The 23,013-nt window shown below is 40.6% G+C and overlaps 1 protein-coding gene across 1 annotated transcript; it reads left to right on the forward strand.

Annotated features, from left to right (window-relative positions):
• Positions 1-1,516: 1,516 nt before the first annotated feature.
• On the forward strand, positions 1,517-22,748 carry LOC135528383 (ankyrin repeat domain-containing protein SOWAHB-like). The gene is made up of 12 exons (XM_064957431.1): positions 1,517-1,792; positions 5,139-5,200; positions 5,645-5,935; positions 11,577-11,675; positions 15,121-15,171; positions 16,529-16,630; positions 16,809-16,820; positions 17,901-17,903; positions 19,884-19,970; positions 21,033-21,105; positions 21,254-21,355; positions 21,621-22,748. The coding sequence occupies exons 1-12, from the start codon at positions 1,669-1,671 to the stop codon at positions 21,794-21,796; spliced, it is 1,182 nt and encodes a 393-aa protein (XP_064813503.1). The 5' UTR covers positions 1,517-1,668; the 3' UTR covers positions 21,797-22,748.
• Positions 22,749-23,013: the final 265 nt, after the last annotated feature.

The following is a 23,013-nucleotide window of genomic DNA, read 5'->3' on the forward strand; positions in this document are numbered from 1 at the left end:
AAAGCAAGTTCCATACAGAAATGGTGTGTAAAGATCGGTGTGGAAGAACTTGACTGGCCTGCACAGAGCCCTGACATCAACCCCATCTAACACCTTTGGGATGAATTGGAATGCTGACTGCAAGCCAGGCATAATCGTGTAACATCAGTGCCCGACTTCACTAATGCTCTTGTGGCTGAAAGTCCCTGCAGCAATATTCCAACATTTAATGGAAAGTCTTCCCAGAAGAGTGGAGGCTGTTATAGCAGCAAAGGGGGGACCAACTCCATATTAATGCCCATAATTTTGGAATGAGATGTTTGACAAGCAGGTGTCCACATACTTTTCCACATGTAGTGTATATTTTAGCAATTAAATATACTTTTGACTCCAGAGTAGCGCAGCGGTCTAAGGCACTGCATCACAGTGCTTGAGGTGTTACTACAGACCCAGGTTCGATCCCAGGCTGTGTCAAGACCGGGAGTCCCATAAAGAAACTAAATATGCTTCTCCTTATCTCTGCTAAAATCATTCAAAGGAATGTGAGTCTTATTCAGTACATTTAATTGTTTTTTGTTTTTTTAAATTGCTTTTCTAAAGTCTACCAACCTTGTCAGCAGGCATGCCAGTTTAGATAGTTTGACAAGCTATCTACTCTAACTTGATCGATAGCCTGAAATCGCTTGGTAGCTAGTTATGAGGTTGGGAAATTGAGAACCTATCTGGGCTAGCTAAAGCCAATTTGATCAAATTGCTAGGTGGCTAGTAGTATTACAGAGAAACAACAGGACAAATCTGACAGGGCACCTGCCCCTGCGCCCCCTATGATCACATTTATCTCTCTAAAATAGATAGGAATACTATGGAACAGATTTCCAAAATGAAAATCACTTGGCGCTGATTTGCTGGTGTTTTACAGTATTTTATGCCCCCCCCCCCCCAAAAAAAAATATAAATAAATAACGAAATAGTTTATATATTTTTTTCTGAAAACTTAATAGAATCACTTGCCGGCCAAACTTGGCCTGCTGGGGAACCCTGTACTATGGAAATGACCTTGATAATAGCATTTTCAGGAGTTAAATGCAACAACAACAAAAAAAAAATATAAAAATATATCTATTAATATGGTTTTTCATCACTGTTATTTGTTTACAAGCACGATAGCTGTACTTTTAGTTCATGTTTTACTCAGCTTGTTAGCCTATCGAGTTCAAAGCATGTGTATGCATCAAACTGGTATTTACGACTTCATAATTTGTAAATTGTCACCTCCCACTTGGTCACAAATAATAAACTTGCGGGTAAATGGAAAGATTCGTACACAAAGTAATCCACTGAGATGCAATGGGTTAGGTTTCATGGGAATGTGTTCATCAGTGTTAAGGAGTTTGTAATTGTGCCAAAACACAATGGTTCAAGTTGGTCAGAAATATATCTTAAACCGTAACATATGCTTTCAAACGGCTTTTACCCCTCAGTTTTCTTTCAGCACTGAAATAGTTAAACAGAGGGGGCGCAGTGAGTGGGTTGGGTTTGGTTGGAATGAAGTTGGACATGTGCTATAAATGTTTGTTTTTTTCCTTCTCAAATTAGCCAGGGAGCGTACCATGTCATAGCAGAAAGACCATACTAACTCTAAAAGAAACATTTTTTTTGTCATAGAAAACGAGCACACATAAAGCAAGAATGGGTGATGTCAGTGAGGAATCGTTGCTGGATTATTTCTACTCAGCCGGAGGGAAAGTAAAAAATGCTGATTTAATGAAAATATACAGGCCTTTCATTGGTCATAACGACATGCAGCTGCGTGGTAAGTAGCAGTACATTGTATCGGAAATGTGGAATTTCAAAAATGATTTCAACGAAACTGCAAGAGTTGCTCTCGTCAACTGCTTCGTGATGGATGACTTGACGCAATATCACCGTTTCTCGTCTCGTGCGACATCTGTCACGTATGTAGCTGTCACAATAACATAATCTGCGTGGTCCAGACACATCATATGATCATACATAATTTATTCCTTTATAACAATTCTATTTCATGAATAGTTTCCCCTCAAACCCATTTGTTTATCATTGTTCCCAATTCCCGGTCGGGTAGCTGAAACTAAACATCTGCTTTACATTAAAGGGCCTTTAAACAGAACATTTACACCAGGTGCCTGCTACCCAAGTCTTGCCTGAGACCCAGACCACAACAACCAACAATTTTCACCATTGGACTTTGGTGTTCTGTTGTGGTATGACAGCAATGATTCACACTGATAAAGTGTGATTATGGTGCTGCCTTTTAATTAATACCACTCAGCCCCTGAGTCGTGAACACAACTCGGCATTATCCTGAAACCTGAGACTGTTACAATTTTATTGACAGCAAATATTTTCTCCTATGTCCTCCCTCAATTTGAGACTGATACATGAAATTACAATATTATTACGTTTGACCAATCACTTGCAATGCAATCCACCAGGGCATTATCCCGGCTTGGTTCTGGATAAAATAACGAGGCCCTAACATGTTTTGACAGGCGCTAGATGAATGATTATCCAATGTGACCTTGTATTTACAGTTGTACTGTCCAGATGCTATCTCAGTGGTACAGTTGTTGACCGAGGTTTCCAAATAAAGCAGCTTTGATATTGTGCTATCTGACATGGCTGAAGTGTCCAATTATGAAAATGATTTCCAGCACATAGTTCCAGTACATAGTCATTTATAACAACACGTGTGTTCCCATTTTTTAAATGGGCACGATTGCACGATACTAGTGTTTTAATCATAATGCAATCATTTAGGCCACAGGCACCTGCAGCGCAACTAGATCGCTAATGAGGTGCTCTTTTTATTACGATTGAATAAAGTGGGGATATAGTGGGGAACTTCCCCATAATGTGGGGAACTTCCCCATAATGTGGGGAAGTGATAGCTAACATTGCTGTGTCTGTCCAGTTGCTATGGCTATCTGTCTACCTTTTTAGCTAAAGAATTACTGAACATGTAAACTGTCACCCCTGTACTAGTAAACCAGGAATTATTTTGTTGATGAGATGTAAGTGGCCACTTCCTCTGGATTTCCTGTTTTTGTGGACGTGAAGTTGTGAGCTATGCAACTGTCTCATTCAAAATGTTCTTTCCACTCCCTGCTGCTGTCAGGAAAAAGGAAAGAGCTCAATTGTTTGGGCCTATATTCTTACACACCTAAACATTCTTTCAAACACAGGGCTTCAGCCATGAGTATTGTCTTGTTGAACTAAGGTGGCCTATGTTAAGTGGTCTGGCCGGCTGGGGTAATAGATACATTCTCAGAAACAGCAGCCTATACAACCTGACGTCCGTCAGCATCAGGTCTGAATATCGTTTCACAAACCCAGTTGTATCTGTCAGAGAGGAAGTTAAACAGTAAACTATTATAATAGCCATCAATTTGCAGTTTGTTTGGGTTCCCATAGGAAAGCTTTAATACTGCAGAAATAGACAGATAGGTTGGGGGTGGGCTTTTTGGAGATGTGGGAGTAGAGTTGTTTGTATCTCTGCCTGCCTCATGTTGGCAGAGACGGCCTTAGTTTCCTCTTCGTCCCTTTTCCCAGTCAGTGACTTTTTTCTGAGATGATTGTTTTGCAACTCGAGCTGTGTTTGGCCTGCAGAGGAATGAAGAATAAAAGCCCCTCCCTCTTGGAGCCCCTGTCGTGCTCCCCAAATTGCAACCTATTTCTTATAAAGTGCACTACTTTTGACCAGAGCCTTGGTCAAAAATGGTGCCCTAAATTGGGAGTAGGGTGCCATTTGGGACACAAACCTGGCCTCTGTAAGAAGGGGAAAGATGATGAAGTAACAGGGGGGGCAGATCAACCACGATCAGCCACAAGTCTTCACAGGCCACACAATAATCTCAAATAGCCATCATGCGTTCTTCAGACTCAATAGGTCTACGTCTTGGAATGCTAGTGATTCAACAGCCTGATTTTAGAGAGGCTTGTCAACTAGAAAGATCTAGGGTCTCCCAAATGGTGCAGCGGTCTAAAGGCACTGCATCGTAGTTCTAGAGTAATCACTACAGACCAGGGTTCGATACCAAGTCGCTGACTTCGGTCACCGGCTGTGCGGCTGGCTTCCGAGTTAAGCGAGCAGTGTGTCAAGAAGCAGTGCGGGTTGGCAGGGTTGCTCTCGACCTTCGCCTCTCCTGAGTCCGTACGGGAGAATTGCAGCGATGGGACAAGTCTGTAACTACCAATTGGATATCCTGAAATTGTGGAGAAAAAGGGGTAAAAAATAAATTAAATAAAATACAAATAAATATAAAAATTTAAAAAATTCATAAAAAATAGATATATTTAATCAATTGTAAGACAACACTTAATCCCATTAGAGAAGAACACTATTATTACATTATTACACTGTTAGACCAAATTATATTTCTTATCCTCATCATCACATTTTTGGAACTTGATATGCCAACTCTAGAGATCGTATTCAATTACTAGAGGGGATATGTTATATAAACCCCAAAGTTCCAGAATGGGGTGAAAATGGCAGCCATCTTGGCCAGGGAGAAATCCAAAACCAGTCTAATTGGAATGAATTGCAGTAGAGGCATAGGTGATGCATTTCCTGCTTTTACCTGTGCAAAAATAAAAGTAAGACGTGATGTATCAGAAATTGTGTTATTGTTATTATTATGGTCAACCTAAAATCTTGTAATATAATACAAATACAGTTTATACAGGTTTTATGCACATCTATGTATAAATAGCCTCTAAAATATATGTAAATAGACCATAAATGTCTCATATTATTTTTTTTCTTGGAAAGCTGTGAGTGCTATTATATGATACAATATCAGTACTTGTTGCATTTACAAGTTGTCTAAATCCTATCATCAACTGATTTGAGCCAGTGTATATATGGCTGTGAATTGACGGCATTGTTTGAACGGAATGTTGGCATATTGGCAGTTAATTAGAAACATTTATGGAACCATTCCTCTAAAACTAGTAGGCTAGCTAACACATATACATTGCAGATACATTATTCACGTTAATTTTGACTAACTCCCTGACCAACATGGCTGACATTTGGACCCTCATAAGAAGGTTCATGCCCATTCTAGTATTCTAATTCCTAATTCTATGATGCCAAAATTGTTCATTTTCCCCAGACAAATACAGAGAGGAGTTCAAACGGATCATCGACATGATTGCTGTTGTGAAATCAGAGAATGTAAGTGAAGTAGGTGAACTTTCGACCATTTGTAGAAAGTGTGCTGTGATAAGTGTGCATAGTTCTTTAATGTTCCACACTCAAATTGAGTTGCCTTTCCACTATCTTTACTCAGCCATGGTAGTTAATTTGTTACAAAAAAAGGATTTTCTTTTCTGTGTCTGTTTACTATGTAGTTTGCTATACATCAATAGGATTAGGGCCCCCGCCCTGTTTTATCGGTTGTAGGCCTACACAAGGTTATTACCATTCAAGTTACATAATAATTAGAAAGGGCAACTTACAAATGCATCTAAAACAGTTTTAATTATTTCCACAAGAAAATATAATTTTTTAAGAAATTCCACTGCATAATGACTTTACGTTTAGATCAAAGTTAAACTCTCCTATACAGTAGTCCTATACCCTCTTCCTCATCACCTGCCTGCCATCTGTCCCGATTAGAGTGAGAAGTACCTGATTCTGAAGAAGAGGTACAGGCAGCAGGAGCAGGGCAGTGAGACAGAGCCTGGGACCGACAGACAGGCCAGTCCTGCGGCCAGCACTGCCAGGCCCTCGGCATCAGTCCAGCGGGATGTGTCGGGGGTCTCGTCTCTCCACACCCAGGGGGAACCAGACCTCCAGCCTGACCCGGCCAAGAGGGCAGAGGCGAGGAAGCCTTCACAGGTGATGTGGTGTGGAGGAAGCCCCAGCATTACCTTCAAAGAGGCACCCAAGCAGGAGCACACGCAGGAGGTGAGCTTCAAACATGATCAGTTTTGATGTTTTTTGTTTCCCACAAAAAAAGAGGGATGAGATGCATTGATAGGTATGCTAGAAAGCTGAGAAGAACTCACACAAAGAGCATGGCATTAGAGCGGAAGAAGCATGGATTGAAAGCAAGACTTTGATACTATTATCCTTCTTACTAATTTCCAATCTGTCATTTTATGGACTTCTCAAAAAGTTGGCAAATGGCTTGTGCAAGTTACCATATATTTTATTCAAAGGGTGCAGCTGTTAACAACCTCATTCTGGTTGTCTTTCCCATTTGGTTTGAGTTGTGGAATTCGTATTGCATTTCCTAAAAAATGTTAGGGTTAATTGCACAATGATATTTTACCAAAGTAAAATCCAGCTGTTCAGTTTACACAATCTAGCAGAAGGGATTTTACTTAGGCTGCGTTTAGACAGGCAGCCTAATTATGTTATTTTTTTCACTAATTGGTATTTTGGCCAATCAGGTCAGTTCTGAAAAAGATCTGATGCGAAAAGATCTTATGTGATTGGTCAAAATACCAATTAGTGGAAAAAAGGTTGAAAATGGGCTTCCTGTCTAAGCGCAGCTTTAGTGTGTCTACATGCATCACTTTTAAAGAGAATATATGCTAAGCCGATAGTGTCAGTGTCCACATAAGTATGTGCAAACAATATCTCTACTCACACAGGAAAAGGGCAACAGCATAACACACGTGGTTTTGGCAGGAAGTGGACATATAGTATACTACCTAGAACTTTGTCAGAATTACAGTAAGCAGGTGTAAATCAAGGATGCTCTTATTAAATGTAGCATGGAGAGATGGCCTCTGTTGAATAGCAGGTCCAAGGTAGGTGGGAATGAGGACCAATGGTTGTAGAAAAACAGTACTTGGATTTATTGCAGGGAATATGGCTTGTCTTAAACATTGTCATAGCAACATTCAGGATACAAAAACTTCAGGACACACGTGTGACTTTGAATGATGTAATTTATGTTCCACATTTAATAATTAAACAAATAATTAAACAAATTGAAATTAACAAACATATAATCCTCTTAGACTTCAGTGTTGTGATGCAAAAATCCTAGCTAAATGCTTGGCGCATAGAATTAAAAAAGTATTGTCAGATATTATTCATCCTAATCAGACAGGTTTTTTTACATGGATGATACATTAGAGATAATATAAAACAAGTACAGGAAACAATAGAATACTATGAAATATCAGGGACACCGGGCCTGGTTTTCATAGCTGATTTTGAAAAGGCTTTTGATAAAGTACGACTGGAGTTTATATTTAAATGCCTAGAATATTTCAATTTTTGGGAATCTCTTGTAAAATTGATTAAAGTTATGTATAGTGACCCTAGGTGTAAAATAGTACATAATTGCTACATCTCAGAAAGTTTAAACTGTCTAGAGGAGTAAAACATGGTTGTCCATCGAAATGTTAACTGTTTAAAATTGGATCCAACAATAATATTAAGGGATTAGAAATCCATGCCTTAAAAACAAAGGTGTCATTGTACGCTGATGATTCATGTTTTCTTTTAAGACCACAATTAGAATCTCTCCACGGCCTCATAGAGGATCTAGATACTTTTGCTAACCTCTCTGGATTATAACCAGATTATGATAAATGTGCTATATTGGATCACTAAAAAATTCAAATTTGACATAGTCTGACAAATTCTACATAGTCTGACAATAGTCTGACAGGTGGAGATGTGGACATACTCGGTATATAAATCCCAAAAGAAAGAAATGATCTCACTCAATACATTTTTTAAAGGAAGTTAGCAAAAATAGATAAGATCTTGCTACCATGGAAATAAAAATACCTGTCTATTTGTGAAAAATCACCCTGATTTTGTCATATCGCAGTTTACCTAGTTGCTTATGGTTTTGCCTACACCTAGTGACCTGCTTTCTAAATTATATGAACAAAAAATATTACATTTTATTTGAAATGGCAAGCCAGACAAAATTTAAAGGGCCTATTTATTTAATATATAAATCCGAATATAAATTTGGAGGGCAGAAATGATTACATATTAAAGCATTAGACCTTTCACTAAAGGCATCAGTCATACAAAAGTTATACTTAAATTCAAACTGGTTCTCTAGTAAATTGGTAGGAATGGCTCATCCTATGTTCAAGATTGGCCCTTTCCCCTTTATTCAGATTACAACTGCTGACTTTCGGTTGTTTGAAAAGGAAATAATCTCCAAAATATCATTATTTTTTAAACAAGCCTTAGAAAGTTGGTTGCAATTGCAGTTTAATCCACCTGAAAAGACAGAACAAATAATACAACAAGTCTTGTGGTTAAACTCCAATATACTCATTGATTAAAAAAAACAACGTATTTTCGATTAAATGTTTAAAAAATGTATGATTTTAGTGAATAATATCATAAATAGGACTGGTGGAGTTATGTCACACATGCAACTAACACAGACATATGGAAATGTCTGCTCTACCCAAAATTACGACTAACTAATTGCAGCATTACCACAAAAATGGAAGAGGCAAGTGGAAGGGGAAAAAAGTAATGAACTTGTCTGTCGGCTCTGCATTAAAGAATATAAATGGTTAAAGAAAAGTGTGATAGATTATAAAAACGTATACCAATTTCATTTAAGGACCAAAAAATTGACAGCTGTGCCATATAAATTGCAAATTAGTTGGGAAGAGATTTCCGATGTACCCATTCCATGGCACATGGTTTATGAATTGAAATGTAAAACAACGCCGGATTCAAAACTTCATTTCAATTTAAATTACTATACACATTTATTGCAACCAATAGAATGTTATAAATATGGGGGCTACAATCTTCCCAGCTCTGCAGATTTTGCTGTAAGGAGGCAGTCATTAGGTCATTTATTTTGGTATTGTCCATATGTAGCTAATTGTTGGTCACAGGTCCAGGAATGGCTGAATAATTGCAACATTTGCCTAGAACTAACACTGTAGATAACAGTACTGGGTGGTTTGAAAAGCCATAGTCAAGCAATCAATAATATAATAATTATTTTAGATAAAATGTTTCTTTAATTTATAATCTGTAGAAGCTATGAGAATGGAAAGGTTCAGTACTTTTGTGAAACATCAAAGCACAGTTGAAAAATAATGGCAAATAGAAATCCAAAATGGATGGTGTTAAGAGATAGATGGGAGGGGTTGAATGGAGCTGAAGGATGGGACTAATAACAAGAAAACCAATGTAAAACATAACATTTGTCAAATGTATAGGCTCAGAAATGTTGTGAAATAGCACAGTTACAAATAGAAATCAAACTGGATGGACATCAGGAATAGAGGAAGGACTAAAAACAAACAAAAATATAACTATTGTAAAATAGACTGTGTCTGTAAAATGCAACCACACTGCACACTACCCTAACCTATCTGGACAAGAGGAAGACCTAAGTGAGAATGTTGTTCATCAACTACAGCTCAGTATTTAACAACATAGTACCCTCCAGACCCTGGGTCTTGACCCCGCCCTGTGCAACTGGGTACTGGACTTCCTGACGGGCCGCCCCCAGGTGGTGAGGGTAGGTAACAACATCTCCACCCCGCTGATCCTCAACACTGGGGTCCCACAAGGGTGCGTTCTGAGCCCTATCCTGTATTCCCTGTTCACCCACAACTGCGTGGCCATGCACGCCTCCAACTCAATCATCAAGTTTGCGGACGACACCACAGTGGTAGGCTTGGTTACCAACAACGACGAGACGGCCTACAGGGAGGAGGTGAGGGCCCTCGGAGTGTGGTGTCAGGAAAATAACCTCACACTCAATGTCAACAAAACAAAGGAGATGATCGTGGACTTCAGGAAACAGCAGAGGGAGCACCCCCCCATCCACATCGACAGGACAGTAGTGGAGAGGGTGGAAAGTTTTAAGTTCCTCGACGTACACATCACGGACAAACTGAAATGGTCCACCCACACAGACAGCGTGGTGAAGAAGGCGTAGCAGCGCCTCTTCAACCTCAGGAGGCTGAAGAAATTTGGCTTGTCACCAAAAGCACTCACAAACTTTTACAGATGCACAATCGAGAGCATCCTGTCGAGCTGTATCACCGCCTGGTACGGCAACTGCTCCACACACAACCTTAAGGCTCTCCAGAGGGTAGTAAGGTCTGCACAATGCATCACCGGGGGCAAACTACCTGCCCTCCAGGACACCTACACCACCCGATGTCACAGGAAGGCCATAAAGATCATCAAGGACACCCGAGAACACCCGGACCACCCGAGCCACTGCCTGTTCACCCCGCTATCATCCAGAAGGCGAGGTCAGTACAGGTGCATCAAAGCAGGGACCGAGAGACTGAAAAACAGCTTCTATCTCAAGGCCATCAGACTGTTAAAAAGTCACCATTAACATTGAGTGGCTGGTGCCAACATACTGACTCAAATCCAGCCACTTTAATAATGGGAAATTGATGTACAAAATGTATCACTAGCCACTTTAAACAATGCCACTTAATATAATGTTTACATACCCTACATTACTCATCTCATATGTATACACTGTACTCTATACCATCTACTGCATTTTGTCATCTTTATGTAATACATGTATCACTAGCCACTTTAAACAATGCCACTTTTATGTTTACATGCCCTACATTACTCATCTCATATGTATATACTGTACTCGATACCATCTACTGCATCTTGCCTATGCCGTTCTGTACCATCACTCATTCATCTATCTTTATGTACATATTCTTCATCCCTTTACATTCCTTTATAAGGTAGTTGTTGTGGAGTTTTTAGGTTAGATTACTCGTTGGTTATTACTGCATTGTCGGAACTAGAAGCTCAAGCATTTCGCTACACTCGCATTAACATCTGCTAACCATGTGTATGTGACAAATAACATTTGATTTGATGATTTAAAATGTGTATAATACGTTTAAACTGAAGGTAGAAGCCTAAGTGTTATTATTTATTAGTTTACTCCAATTGGGGGAAGGGTGGTAAAGGTTTGCAGTGAATAATAAAGGTATATTATTAAAGTATGTATGTATATGCATATATATATTTACCAAAAAAAGATATGGAGGATTGGAAATGATGCAGACAATTACATTGATGGAAGCAACAATCTTTCCTCAATATTAAGCTGATCCACCCCTAAAAAAAAGAAGAAAAAAAAGATGTAATCCTCCGTAACAGTTAAACATTTCATTTGGAAGGTATTTCATTTGTTAAATGTGTCAAGCCTTGTAATCAGAGGAACATATGCACTGGCATATAATTAGGCAGGCCTCGCCATTATTTTGTATTCAATTGCACAAACTCCAAACATATTGCGTTTTGTGGTGCGATAGCACTTGGCTGTGGGGCCTTCAACCTTGCCGGCTTGGAGGGTCTAATTAGCTCCTACACATTCAATCATTTTCACTCCCTCAGCTTTGGGACACTTGTGCGTGTGAAGATGCAAATGGAGGGGGAAAGGGGTGATTTGGGATTTAGCCGTGCACTTTATCTTAACCACACGTCTATACTTTTACACTTTTTAAATTACATTAAGACCTTTTTTTAAATGGTGTTGAGGCCAGACTAAGGCTGCCTCATCACAGCTTAATTCTGTATGTTGTCTCTGTGCCTCCAGGACCAGCACACCGAGAGGACCCCCTCACCGTCCATTTCAGAGAGAACCCTAGCGCACAGTAACGTAGAGGATGAGCTCGACAGGGACTCCGGGTCAAAGGTGAAAGGCTAGTGACAGCAGGAGTAAATCTCAAAAGTATTGTCCTTCATTCCTTGTGTCCTCTCGCCTTATCTTCTCAACAAATCGGAGGGAAACACAGAGTGTTGGAGGAGAAGTTCTAAGGAGAAGATGTCATCCAATGCTCTTCTCACTTCCCTCTCAAAATGCCAAAACGGAGGCGAGGAGAGCAGGTCCTGGAGCCAGAGTACGTACACAAGGAACAAGGAAAATACTTTTGAGATTAAACTTTCCCCTAATGTTACTTCATCACATTTCACTGTGTTGGACATTTACAGGCCTTTGGCTCTGCCTCCCTAGTAATACTTACTATTTTGTTTAGAGAGAGAAAGTAAATAATGAGTCATAGCAGGAACTGTTGCTGCAAAATTCCATCAGATGGCAGTAGCTAAATTATCTGGATTTAAAACAAACCATGGATGTTTGAGAGTGGGAAACAATATGAAGGGGGCAAGCATTAGCATTTGAATGCTGCCCTTTGTTCTGTCATTATGTAAAGCAAGTTGCAACAATATGTTTGAACTCATTAGAAAAATAATTCAGATTTTTGCCCATTAAACAGATTGAGATTAATCTAGAAAGATATAGGTTTCCTTGATGGCCCTAAACCTACATGGAGGTGGTGAGAGGGCCCTGGCGGAGGGGTGCCAGGTAAGTAACCTCTCCCTCAACGTCAACAAAACGAAGGAGCTGATCGTGGAGTTCAGGACGCCTCTTCAACCCCAGGAGGCTGAAGAAATTTGTCTTGGCCCTTAAGACCCTCACAAACTTTTATAGCTGCACCATTGAGAGCAGCCTGTCAGGCTGTATCACCGACCTGGTACGTCAACTGCCCCATCCGCAACCGCAGGGCTCTCCAGAGGGTGGTGCAGTCAGCCCAACGCATCACCGGGAGCACACTGCCTGCCCTTCAGGACAAACACAGCACCCATGGTCAAAGTAAGGCCAAGAAAATCATCAAGGACCTCAGCCACCCGTGAACCAGAAGGCGAGGTCAATACAGGTGTATCAAAGCTAGGACCGAGAGCAGGAAAAACAGCTTCTATCTCAAGACCATCAAACTTTTAAATGGCCATCACTAGCCAGCCTCCACCCAGTTCCTCATCCCTGCACCTTAGAGGCTGCTGCCCTATGTACATAGACATGGAACACTGGTCACTTTAATAATGTTTACATACTGTTTTACCCACTTAATATGTGTATACTGTATTCTAGTCAAGGCCATCCTATATACCTTTTGCTGTACATATACTATTCTATCCTACGTATTCTTCAGATATACTACATATTCTATCCATAATGTCTATACATCCCATCACATATATACAGTGGGGCAAAAAAAGTATAGTTTTGAAGTCTAGGACACATCTAGGATGTTTTTATTTTCGTGTTAGCCTTTTAAAGTTTACTTTTCGTTAAAATACAAGGACATTTAAGTGTACCCAAACTTTTGAACTGTAATGTACAGTGGGGCAAAAAAGTATTTAGTCAGCCACCAATTGTGCAAGTTCTCCCACTTAAAAAGATGAGAGAGGCCTGTAATTTTCATCATAGGTATACTTCAACTATGACAGACAAAATGAGGGGGAAAAAATCCAGAAAATCACATTGTAGGATTTTTAATTAATTTATTTGCAACTTATGGTGGAAAATAAGTATTTGGTCACCTACAAACAAGCAAGATTTCTGGCTCTCACAGACCTGTAACTTCTTTAAGAGGCTCCTCTGTCCTCCACTCGTTACCTGTATTAATGGCACCTGTTTAAACTTGTTATCAGTATAAAAGACACCTGTCCACAACCTCAAACAGTCACACTCCAAACTCCACTATGTCCAAGACCACAGAGCTGTCAAAGGACACCAGAAACAAAATTGTAGACCTGCATCAGGCTGGGAAGACTGAATTTGCAGTAGGTAAGCAGCTTGGTTTGAAGAAATCAACTGTGGGAGCAATTATTAGGAAATGGAAGACATACAAGACCACTGATAATCTCCCTCGATCTGGGGCTCCACGCAAGATCTCACCCCGTGGGGTCAAAATGATCACAAGAACGGTGAGCAAAAATCCCAGAACCATACGTGGGTCCTAGTGAATTACCTGCAGAGAGCTGGGACCAAAGTAACAAAGCCTACAATCAGTAACACACTACGCCGCCAGGGACTCAAATCCTGCAGTGCCAGACGTGTCCCCCTGCTTAAGCTAGTACATGTCCAGGCCCGTCTGAAGTTTGCTAGAGAGCATTTTGGATGATCCAGATGAAGATTAGGAGAATGTCATATGGTCAGATGAAACCAAAATATAACTTTTTATAACCCCCCCAGTTGTATCTCTGCCTGTGCTACTCTCATTTGCTCTTGAAGCGCTTGGGGAGCTGAAGTATCACTCTGTTCTAAACTGTGTTCTAAACCCTGGTTCTAAACCTCAAGACAAAGAGAATGGAATTACATGACAGAGAGGAGGAAAGTGCTGAGAGATTCACTTGACAAAATGAAACTCAACTATAGAAAAAAAATTCTGCCCAACAATATTTTTCTTACCCTGTCTTTTTTATTTCCAGCATGGAAAGTGGACATGTGCCAGTGGATAAATAGGCCTCCACTTTTCGTGTTATACAAGGCATGTATGACAGCGACATGAAAGACTTTGGTGTTTTTACATCATGTCCCTGTATGATCTCAGAACAATTAGCAATCAAGTGGTTGACAAAACAAAACATATAGAAAATGGCCATTTTCTCCCCACATTAATCAGCCAGAATGACACTTTTGTGCATTCAGAGAAATGTGTGCTTTAATTTTGGGGTATTTCTGACCACGTTTAAAACAAAGGGGAACACAGATGGTGGAATGGTCTCTGACCAATGTATTTTTTTATTTAACCTTTTATTTAACTAGGAAAGTCGGTTAAGAACAAGTTCTTATTTACATTGACAGCCTACCCCGGCTGACGCTGGGCCAATTGTGTACCGCCTTATGGGACTCCCAATCACGGCCGGATGTGATAAAGCCTGAATTCGAACCAGGGACTGTAGTGACACCTCTTGCGCTGAGCTGCAGTGCCTTAGACACGCTGCACCACTCAGGAGCCCTAAGGTCCACAGACAGACTTGTCTATTGGTTGACAGTGGAGTTCACACCAAGGGGTCAATGTAATAATAACTGTGAAAAGCTCACTTTGCCTCCATCCTACCTATCTGTCTGACACTTGTTGGATCACTTCGTCCCTTTTGATGTCTGAGGTGATAAACATACAAACATTGTGATTGATTGATTTGTGTGTGTGTGTGTCTATTAGGGCTTTAGGACATTCATTCTTCATTCCTATGTGGAACAACATAAGGCCTTGGTTGGAAGAGATGTCTCTACTGCTTCAGTATGCTGGATCAATAATACTCATATAATTTGTCTTATTATCTGTCTCTTTCAGTCTGAGTCGGAAGAGGAGTGTATGGGCAGAATGCGCTCCACCCCAGTGGCTGTGAGTTTCCACATTTATATATGCTAATATATACAGTAACAGTCAAATGTTTGGACACACCTACTCATTCAAGGGTTTTTCTATATTTGTACTATTTTCTGCATAGTAGAATAATAGTGAAGACATCACAACTATGAAATAACACATATGGAATCATGTAGTAACCAAAAAAGTGTTAAACAAATAAAAATATATTATATATATATTATTATATATATTTGCAATTCTTCAAAGTAGTCTACCTTTGCCAAGGGTGTGCAAAGCTGTAAACAAGGCATTCTCTCAACCAGCTTCATGAGGTAGTCACCTGGAATGCATTTCAATTAACAGGTGTGCCTTGTGAATTTACGGAATTTCTTTCCTTCTTAATGCGTTTGAGCCAAGCAGTTGTGTTGTAACACTGTAGGGTGGGTATACAGAAGATAGCCCTATTTGATAAAAGACCAAGTCCATATTATATTATGGCAAGAACTCGTCAAAGAGAAACGACAGTCCATCATTACTTTAAAACTTGAAGGTCAGTCAATCCGGAAAATTTCAAGAACGTTTCTTCAAGTGCAGTCACAAAAACCACCAAGCACTATGATGAAACTGGCTCTCATAAGGACCACATTAGGAAAGGAAGACCCAGAGTTACCAGCAGAGGTAAAAGTTAATTAGAATAACTGCACCTCAGAAATGTATTCGCAAATAAATGCTTCACAAAGTTCAAGTAACAGATACCTCAACATCAACTGTTCAGAGGAGACTGAGTGAATCAGGCCTTCATGGTCGAATTTCAATAAGAAGAACAGACTTGGTGAACAGATCATCTCTGCATGTGTTGTTCCCACTGTGAAGCATGGAGGAGGAGGTGTGATGGATTTTGGGGTGCTTTGCTGGTGACACTGTCTGTGATTTATTTAGAATTCAAGACACAGCATTCTGCAGCAATACGCCATCCCATCTGGTTTGCGCTTAGTGGGACTATCATTTGTTTTAAATGGGACAATGACCCAACACACCTCCAGGCTGTGTAAGGGCTATTTGACCAAGAAGGAGAGTGATGGAGTGCTGCATCAGATGACCTGGCTTCCACAATCATCCGACTTCAACCCAATTGAGATGGTTTGATTTGTTTAACACTTGTTTGGTTACTACATGATTCCATATGTGTTATTTCATAGTTTTGATGTCTTCATTATTATTTACAATGTAGAAAATAGTAAAAATAAAGAAAATCCCTTGAATGAGTCGGTGTGTTCAAACCTTTGATTTGGTACTGTACATATTAGACATGAATATTCATAATACTGTACATACTAGATGTATGCTTCATGGACACTATCCATTTGCTTAGCTCATCCAATCCCTACAGCTGGACCCCGTGGAGAAGGAATGGATCTACTCTGCTACTTGTGGCCGTCTCTCTGACCTCTCCCAGCTGCTAAAACAGGAGCCCTCCTTGGCCAACAAGAAGGTAACCTCTACCCATCCACCTCTGCCCTTCACAAAGGCCAAGGTTTCCAAAACTACCTTGATGTGTCTGCATAACATTGCAGTATACATCTTGTGGATAAATGGGTAGCTTTGTTTTATTGGATGCAACCACTAAATGTAGTTTCCCTCCTTCCCTTTCCGTCATTTGACTAAACCAGGACTTTGTTTCAGTGAGTATACTTTCTCCACAACTTTAATTAGGAATATTTGTATTACATTTCTATTATAATTGACTGATTTTGTGTTCTTTATTTTCTTTTTTGGAATCTGCTATGACTGTCAGGGGGTAAGTAACTTAAATATTGATATGCCCTACTTTATATCTTGTTAATCTCAATTCTTGACAATCATTTTCTAGATTTCTAGAAAGTTGATCATATTCTGAAATGATACCTATTGTTTTATGAAACCTATAAAAATGCATTTCAAATAGTCGACATTCCATTGGTATTTTTCCGTTAGTTGTATTCTAAAAACCCTGTGATGTACACACATCAAGATCATGCATTTCAAAGACGCCGCTTTCAAAAGGATTATGGAAGATAGCTTTTTAGCTCCTGGATCCCCCCTGACAACCCAAATCCCTTTATTGGTCTCCCTGTGCGCTCAAGAGATTTGGGTTCATGTTTGTTGTCCCTCCCCTGTGTTGGGGTTCTCACACTGTCCTGTGTCAGACCACCTTCTAAGACCTATCCCTAAGCCCCTGCCATCAGCATCCCCACCCAGACAAGATACCAGGGTCGCCATTGAAGTGCAGGGAGATGGGAGCGGGGATTAGAGAGAGACTCTTAATGCACCACAAAGACTTCAACCACTTAAAGATAATCTGAAAGTTATAGAGCAGGCTGGGATTAATTGAAGAACAGTGTTGGCCATGTCCCCGGGAAGGAGCTAAATCTCCCTCGGGCGGCTTTGATGCCCCCACCTTCACCCTTCGGCGCTGAAGTCACTCTTACCTAGGGCCTGAAGTTGAGGTCTGGGTGCCGTTTGTGGACTAGTTCTGTCCCCATCAGACAAAGTTTAGACCGCTCATAAACTTTGACCTTCCCAATAGCAGATAGATTGTGTAGCTACACTCTCCTCCTCAACTGTCATTGACAGGGAATGGCTAATTCAAAGACCCACATATGTTAACCCCATCTAAAATAGCCTGTTCCTTCCTGATCTCTGTCCTTTTCGTCCTCTACACGTGACATGTGCTCCCCTCTTTTGCCGTGCCGGACTGTGACGTACTCCCTCTGACCCTGCAGTTTGTAAGTAAATCATTCTCCCATCACTCCTCAGTGGTCTTACTATGAACAGGAAGTGTCACAGGCCATAGGTCATTTTGTCCAATGTTTCCTCTTGATCAACCCTTGTCCCTTTGGACACTACTAACCCCCATGTTGGGTGCATGACACCCACCCACACACACACACACTGAGTGTGTCATCAGTCAGGCAGGAACGCGGGAGGTGGCCCCAGCGGGCTGGGACAGGAACGAGAGGCACGAGGAGGGGATAACGCCACATCCTGTCCCATCTCGTCCATCACTCCCGCTCACTAGGAGACCCGCCAAGCTGCCACTCAAACGGCCCAGCCAACCAATCCGTCTTCGGCGTGTGACAGGGCGGGCAACAGAGATGGAGATACTCAGAGCCAGACTTCATCTATCACAATCTGTGTCCCAGACTGGTTTTGGATATCTAGAGGTGCACCCCCCCCCCCCCCCCAACTGCTCTGAGTCCTAATATCGAGGTTGTGATATAGTTCACCAAGTTCCTGATGTAGTAGCGTGTAATTCAGGAGATGAAGAAATGCCATTTAAGGCCTTGAACAAGCACAAGGATGTTCATAGTTGGTGAGCTCAAGCTGCCTAACCAACTCTAGTAAAGGAATACCTTTACTAGTCTTGATTGACATAGGTAACCTACTTCTCATTATTGTTCTGCTCTCCCTGTTCCATGTCTGGAGTCAGACTGAGAAACATAGACATTGTGGTTCAGAGGCTGACATTTGCAGCTAAGCTCTTGCACACTCAAGAATAAGTCCCACACAAACCACATACAACTTTCTGACATAGTGCCGCTGCTGTGATCAACTGTGTTACTCTTGTCAATGGGTCTCTGAGCACTTCAGGCTGTGTAATTACAGGTGATTCAGCAGGTGAAATTGTGGGCAATTGTCTGCATGTTGTGTGTGTGTGTGTGTGCGTGCGCAGGGGGCACACAGCGTGGTGGGCCCCTAGCCTTGTCTTTCTGATGGCTGAGTGCTGACAGTGGGGCGATTCCTGGGTGGGTCTGCCTCGCTCCCCTCTGAGGGTCACACCAACATCATCAATCTTCCTCCATGTGACAGGCGGCTGCCCCCCCCCCCCCGGTGTGGGCACAGTGCAGTGTTGTTTTGTAATTAGGCTCTGTTAGATGGCAGGAAACCATCCCTTCGTCCCTCCCTCTACCTCTCCCTCCATCTCTCCACTCCTCCTGTGCACAGCTGGCCCACCGCTTCAGCCAGCCTATCAGAACTCTCATCCGATCCACACTGTTGAAACCACTTGGTAGAGGAGTAATGATGCTGTGCCAATTACTATCTACTGACTAACCACTACTGGGAAAGTATCTACAAGTATCTGTGTATATGTCAATACAATACAAGCGTTTCGCTACACCCGCAATAACATCTGCTAAACATGTGTATGCAACCAATACAATTTGATTTGTGTGTACATCAATACAATGATCTGTGTGCGCGTCAATTCAATACAAGTCTCTGTGTATATGTAAATACAATACAAGTATCTTTGTATATGTAAATACAATACAAGTCTCTGTGTATATGTAAATACAATACAAGTCTCTGTGTATATGTAAATACAATACAAGTCTCTGTGTATATGTAAATACAATACAAGTCTCTGTGTATATGTAAATACCATACAAGTCTCTGTGTATATGTAAATACCATACAAGTCTCTGTGTATATGTAAATACAATACAAGTCTCTGTGTATATGTAAATACCATACAAGTCTCTGTGTATATGTAAATACAATACAAGTCTCTGTGTATATGTAAATACAATACAAGTCTCTGTGTATATGTAAATACAATACAAGTCTCTGTGTATATGTAAATAGGGCAACTCCTGTGTCGGTGTTGCAGTAAAGTGCTTTTGTTCTGTATAGGGATATAGTTTGGTTCAAACGGCTGTATTTTGTAAATGGCTGACATTTCCCTCTCCTTGTTCTGGACACAGACAGCTCTTCACTGGGCAGCCAAACACGGCAAGGAGGACATGGCTACCATGATGGTTAACGCAGGAGCTGATGTGAACTCTAAATCTGTGAGTTTGCTCTTGTTTTTATGTGAATATGGGCTGTATTGTGTTCTGCATTGTAATTTCTTGTGCTATTGGAATGGAATGCTATAAAATATTGTTGAACCGTAGTAATAACATTACTACTTTTTTTTTTACATTTTCTTTCAGCATGTGAGTACCTCCTCTTTCAGTACAGTATATCATACGCAGGAAGTGGTCAGTGTTTGTATATTTGGAGACTGGACAGGCAGATTTGTTACCAAGGCAATGAGCCTATGGGTTGCGGCCAGGTTAGTTATCTTGTTTTCTGTGGTGTTGGTGATATAATGTTGCATCTGAATGGTTCCTGTGAAGATCCAGCTGTGCAAATTCAATACAGCAGTCAACACACACACACACACACACACACACACACACACAGTCTTGTATAACTAACCTTGTGGGGATACATAATTCAATTCAAAATCATATTTTTCCCTACACCCTAACTCTAACACTTACCCTAACCTTAACCCTAAACCTAACCATAGCTCCTAACCCTAAACCTAATTCTAACCTTAACCCCCTATAAATAGCATTTTACCTTGTGGGGACTAACAAAATGTCCCTAGTCAGTCAAATATTTGTTAATTTACTATTCTTGTGGGGACTTCTGATCCTCACAAGTATAGTAAAACACGCCCACACAGTGTCTACTAATAAATCATGTCAATTGTGTAAATGTATTACCGTGCCAAACTCACAACTATGGCAATTTTCTGAGAATAACTAGCCAATTATGTATGTGGTCATTATGTTGTGTTGCCATAACCTCTGGTAATTTGTATATTCTCTCCTTTCATGTTTTCATTGGCTGTGTTGGGGCCATGGGAAACTCTAGGGGGTAGGTCTTAAAACGTCTTGTACATTTGTCCAGGGTTAAACCTTGAACTCTGCACACAGTGGATGTCAGAGGTTATGTTGAAATAGTTGTATTGGTCAGCCTGTTTTGTTCTTGAAAAAAAAGATGGTTATACAATTAGCATTATACCCCTATGTCTTTGGTGGGGAATACATTTGCATAATTTTCCACTTTTTGTTTTGCAGGGCTATACACCCCTGCATATTGCAGCATTGCATGGCCATCGACACATGTTGGAGCTGCTCATTGGAAAATATGGTAAATGACAGGGAAAGTTAACCCACATGCTTTTTGAAATTTTGGGGTGTGAAACAGGTAATCTATTATCGTTCTTCCATTGATTGCCTTTTTCCAGCTACATGTTTTCTTATAGTCATTGTTTGACATGTTCTTCCTTTCCTCTCAGGTGCGAAGAAGAATCTGCGGGACTACAGCGGCCATCTTGCCTGCCAGTACCTGAACATCACGGAGCCTACAGAGGACACCCGAGCAGCTCCAGAGGAGACAAGTGAGTGTCTCTTACTATTTTGTTTTTGACTCTCTGACGTCTCTGAAATGTTGTCTAAACGCAAGAAATGAACAATATACAATATTTCCCTCCCTGGTCTGATACAGAATAACATTGTCATAACAATGCCCGTGGCTTTGTTACTAAGATCAAAACAGAGCCCAAAAAAGGTCATCCTTACCGTTAGGTTTCAGCCTTACATAGAATGTATTACCGTTTTAGCCTTACATAGAATGCATTATATGGTGGTCTGTATTTTGTTCAGAATTCCCTGAGTTCCAGGCCAGAGACCACAGTAGGAACAGGAAGTTGGTCTCGTTGTTCCAGTCCAAGAAGAAGTGGGGCTCAGCGGAGGAGCTAGCCCCTGTAAAGGAGAGGGTGGCACTAGCACCCCATCAACTCATGGTCCCCGCATTCAGACCCAGGAAATTCTCACGCTAAAAAAGAAGCTAGCCGAATGTCCCGCATTCAATGGCATCACAGAAATGACATCACAAAAACATTTTCAGTCACTGTGTGTTTATTTGAATTGTAATGTATGCTTTTATAGTATTTATTCTGTATGCTTTTATGTTGTAGGGAGCTGTAACTATTGAGTTGTTTAGTTTGTTGTTTACTGCCTTGATTGTATTGTAGCAATCTCCCAAAATGATTTGATTATCATTTAATTCCATTTTAAAAGTAGAATTTGATTCTAGTGAGACAAAATGTGACATTACATAACGGAGCTATTTTGCATGCTGCATTCGTTTTCTTGCTCTTTCAATTTAGTGTGTATTTGAATTTCACTTGCCTTTTTCCTCACAGCGTGTTTAGTGAAGACCGTGCCCAAATGTGTAGTTTCCAAGACGATCTGACGTTCCAGATTTGAAGTGCCACGTTTGCATGTTGATGATCGCACTATTACATTGTCGGTTGGTTGATTTGTCATAAGGGACACTATTTTCTATGGGTTCACCCTCTGTATTTCTCATTGTGTTTCTATTGAAGGAGAAAACGAGGGACAATATTTTTTTTGTTTCACCCTCTGTATTTCACGTTGTATTCAGTTTGGATTCCACATTGTATTCAGTTTGTATTCCACGTTGTATTCAGTTTGTATTCCACGTTGTATTCAGTTTGTATTCCACGTTGTATTCAGTTTGTATTTCACGTTGTATTCTATTGAAAGACGAAACAATACCAGAGTACTGGCATAGAATAGTCAGTTCATAATTAAGTGTCTCATTCAATTGGGAAACAAGTTAGTTGATGTGCCATGGCTTTGCATCATGTTTTTCCTCAAGTTGTTTGTATTGCCTCAATTTGAACCTGCCTCTTCAAGCTTGTTTTGTTTTGCACATTATTTATATTTGAGATATTTTGATATTAAAGTGCTATGCTGTGCTACTAATTTTGTGTTCACTTTTTAATCTTTATGAGAGTCACAGTAGGTGGAGTTCTACCAAGTTAAACTTGGTTAAATGGGCACTTCATATCAGCTGTTGGATCACAGGAGGTTGGTGGTGCCTTAATTGGGGAGGACGGGCTCGTGGTAATGGCTGAAGCGGAATCAGTGCAATGGTATCAGACACATGGTTTCCATGTGTGCTTTGATGCCATTCCATTGGCTCTGTCACGGCCATGAATATGAGCTGTCCTCCCTCTCAGCAGCCTCC

Source organism: Oncorhynchus masou, chromosome 33, assembly GCF_036934945.1.
Source record: "Oncorhynchus masou masou isolate Uvic2021 chromosome 33, UVic_Omas_1.1, whole genome shotgun sequence".
Taxonomy (NCBI): Eukaryota; Metazoa; Chordata; class Actinopteri; order Salmoniformes; family Salmonidae; genus Oncorhynchus; species Oncorhynchus masou.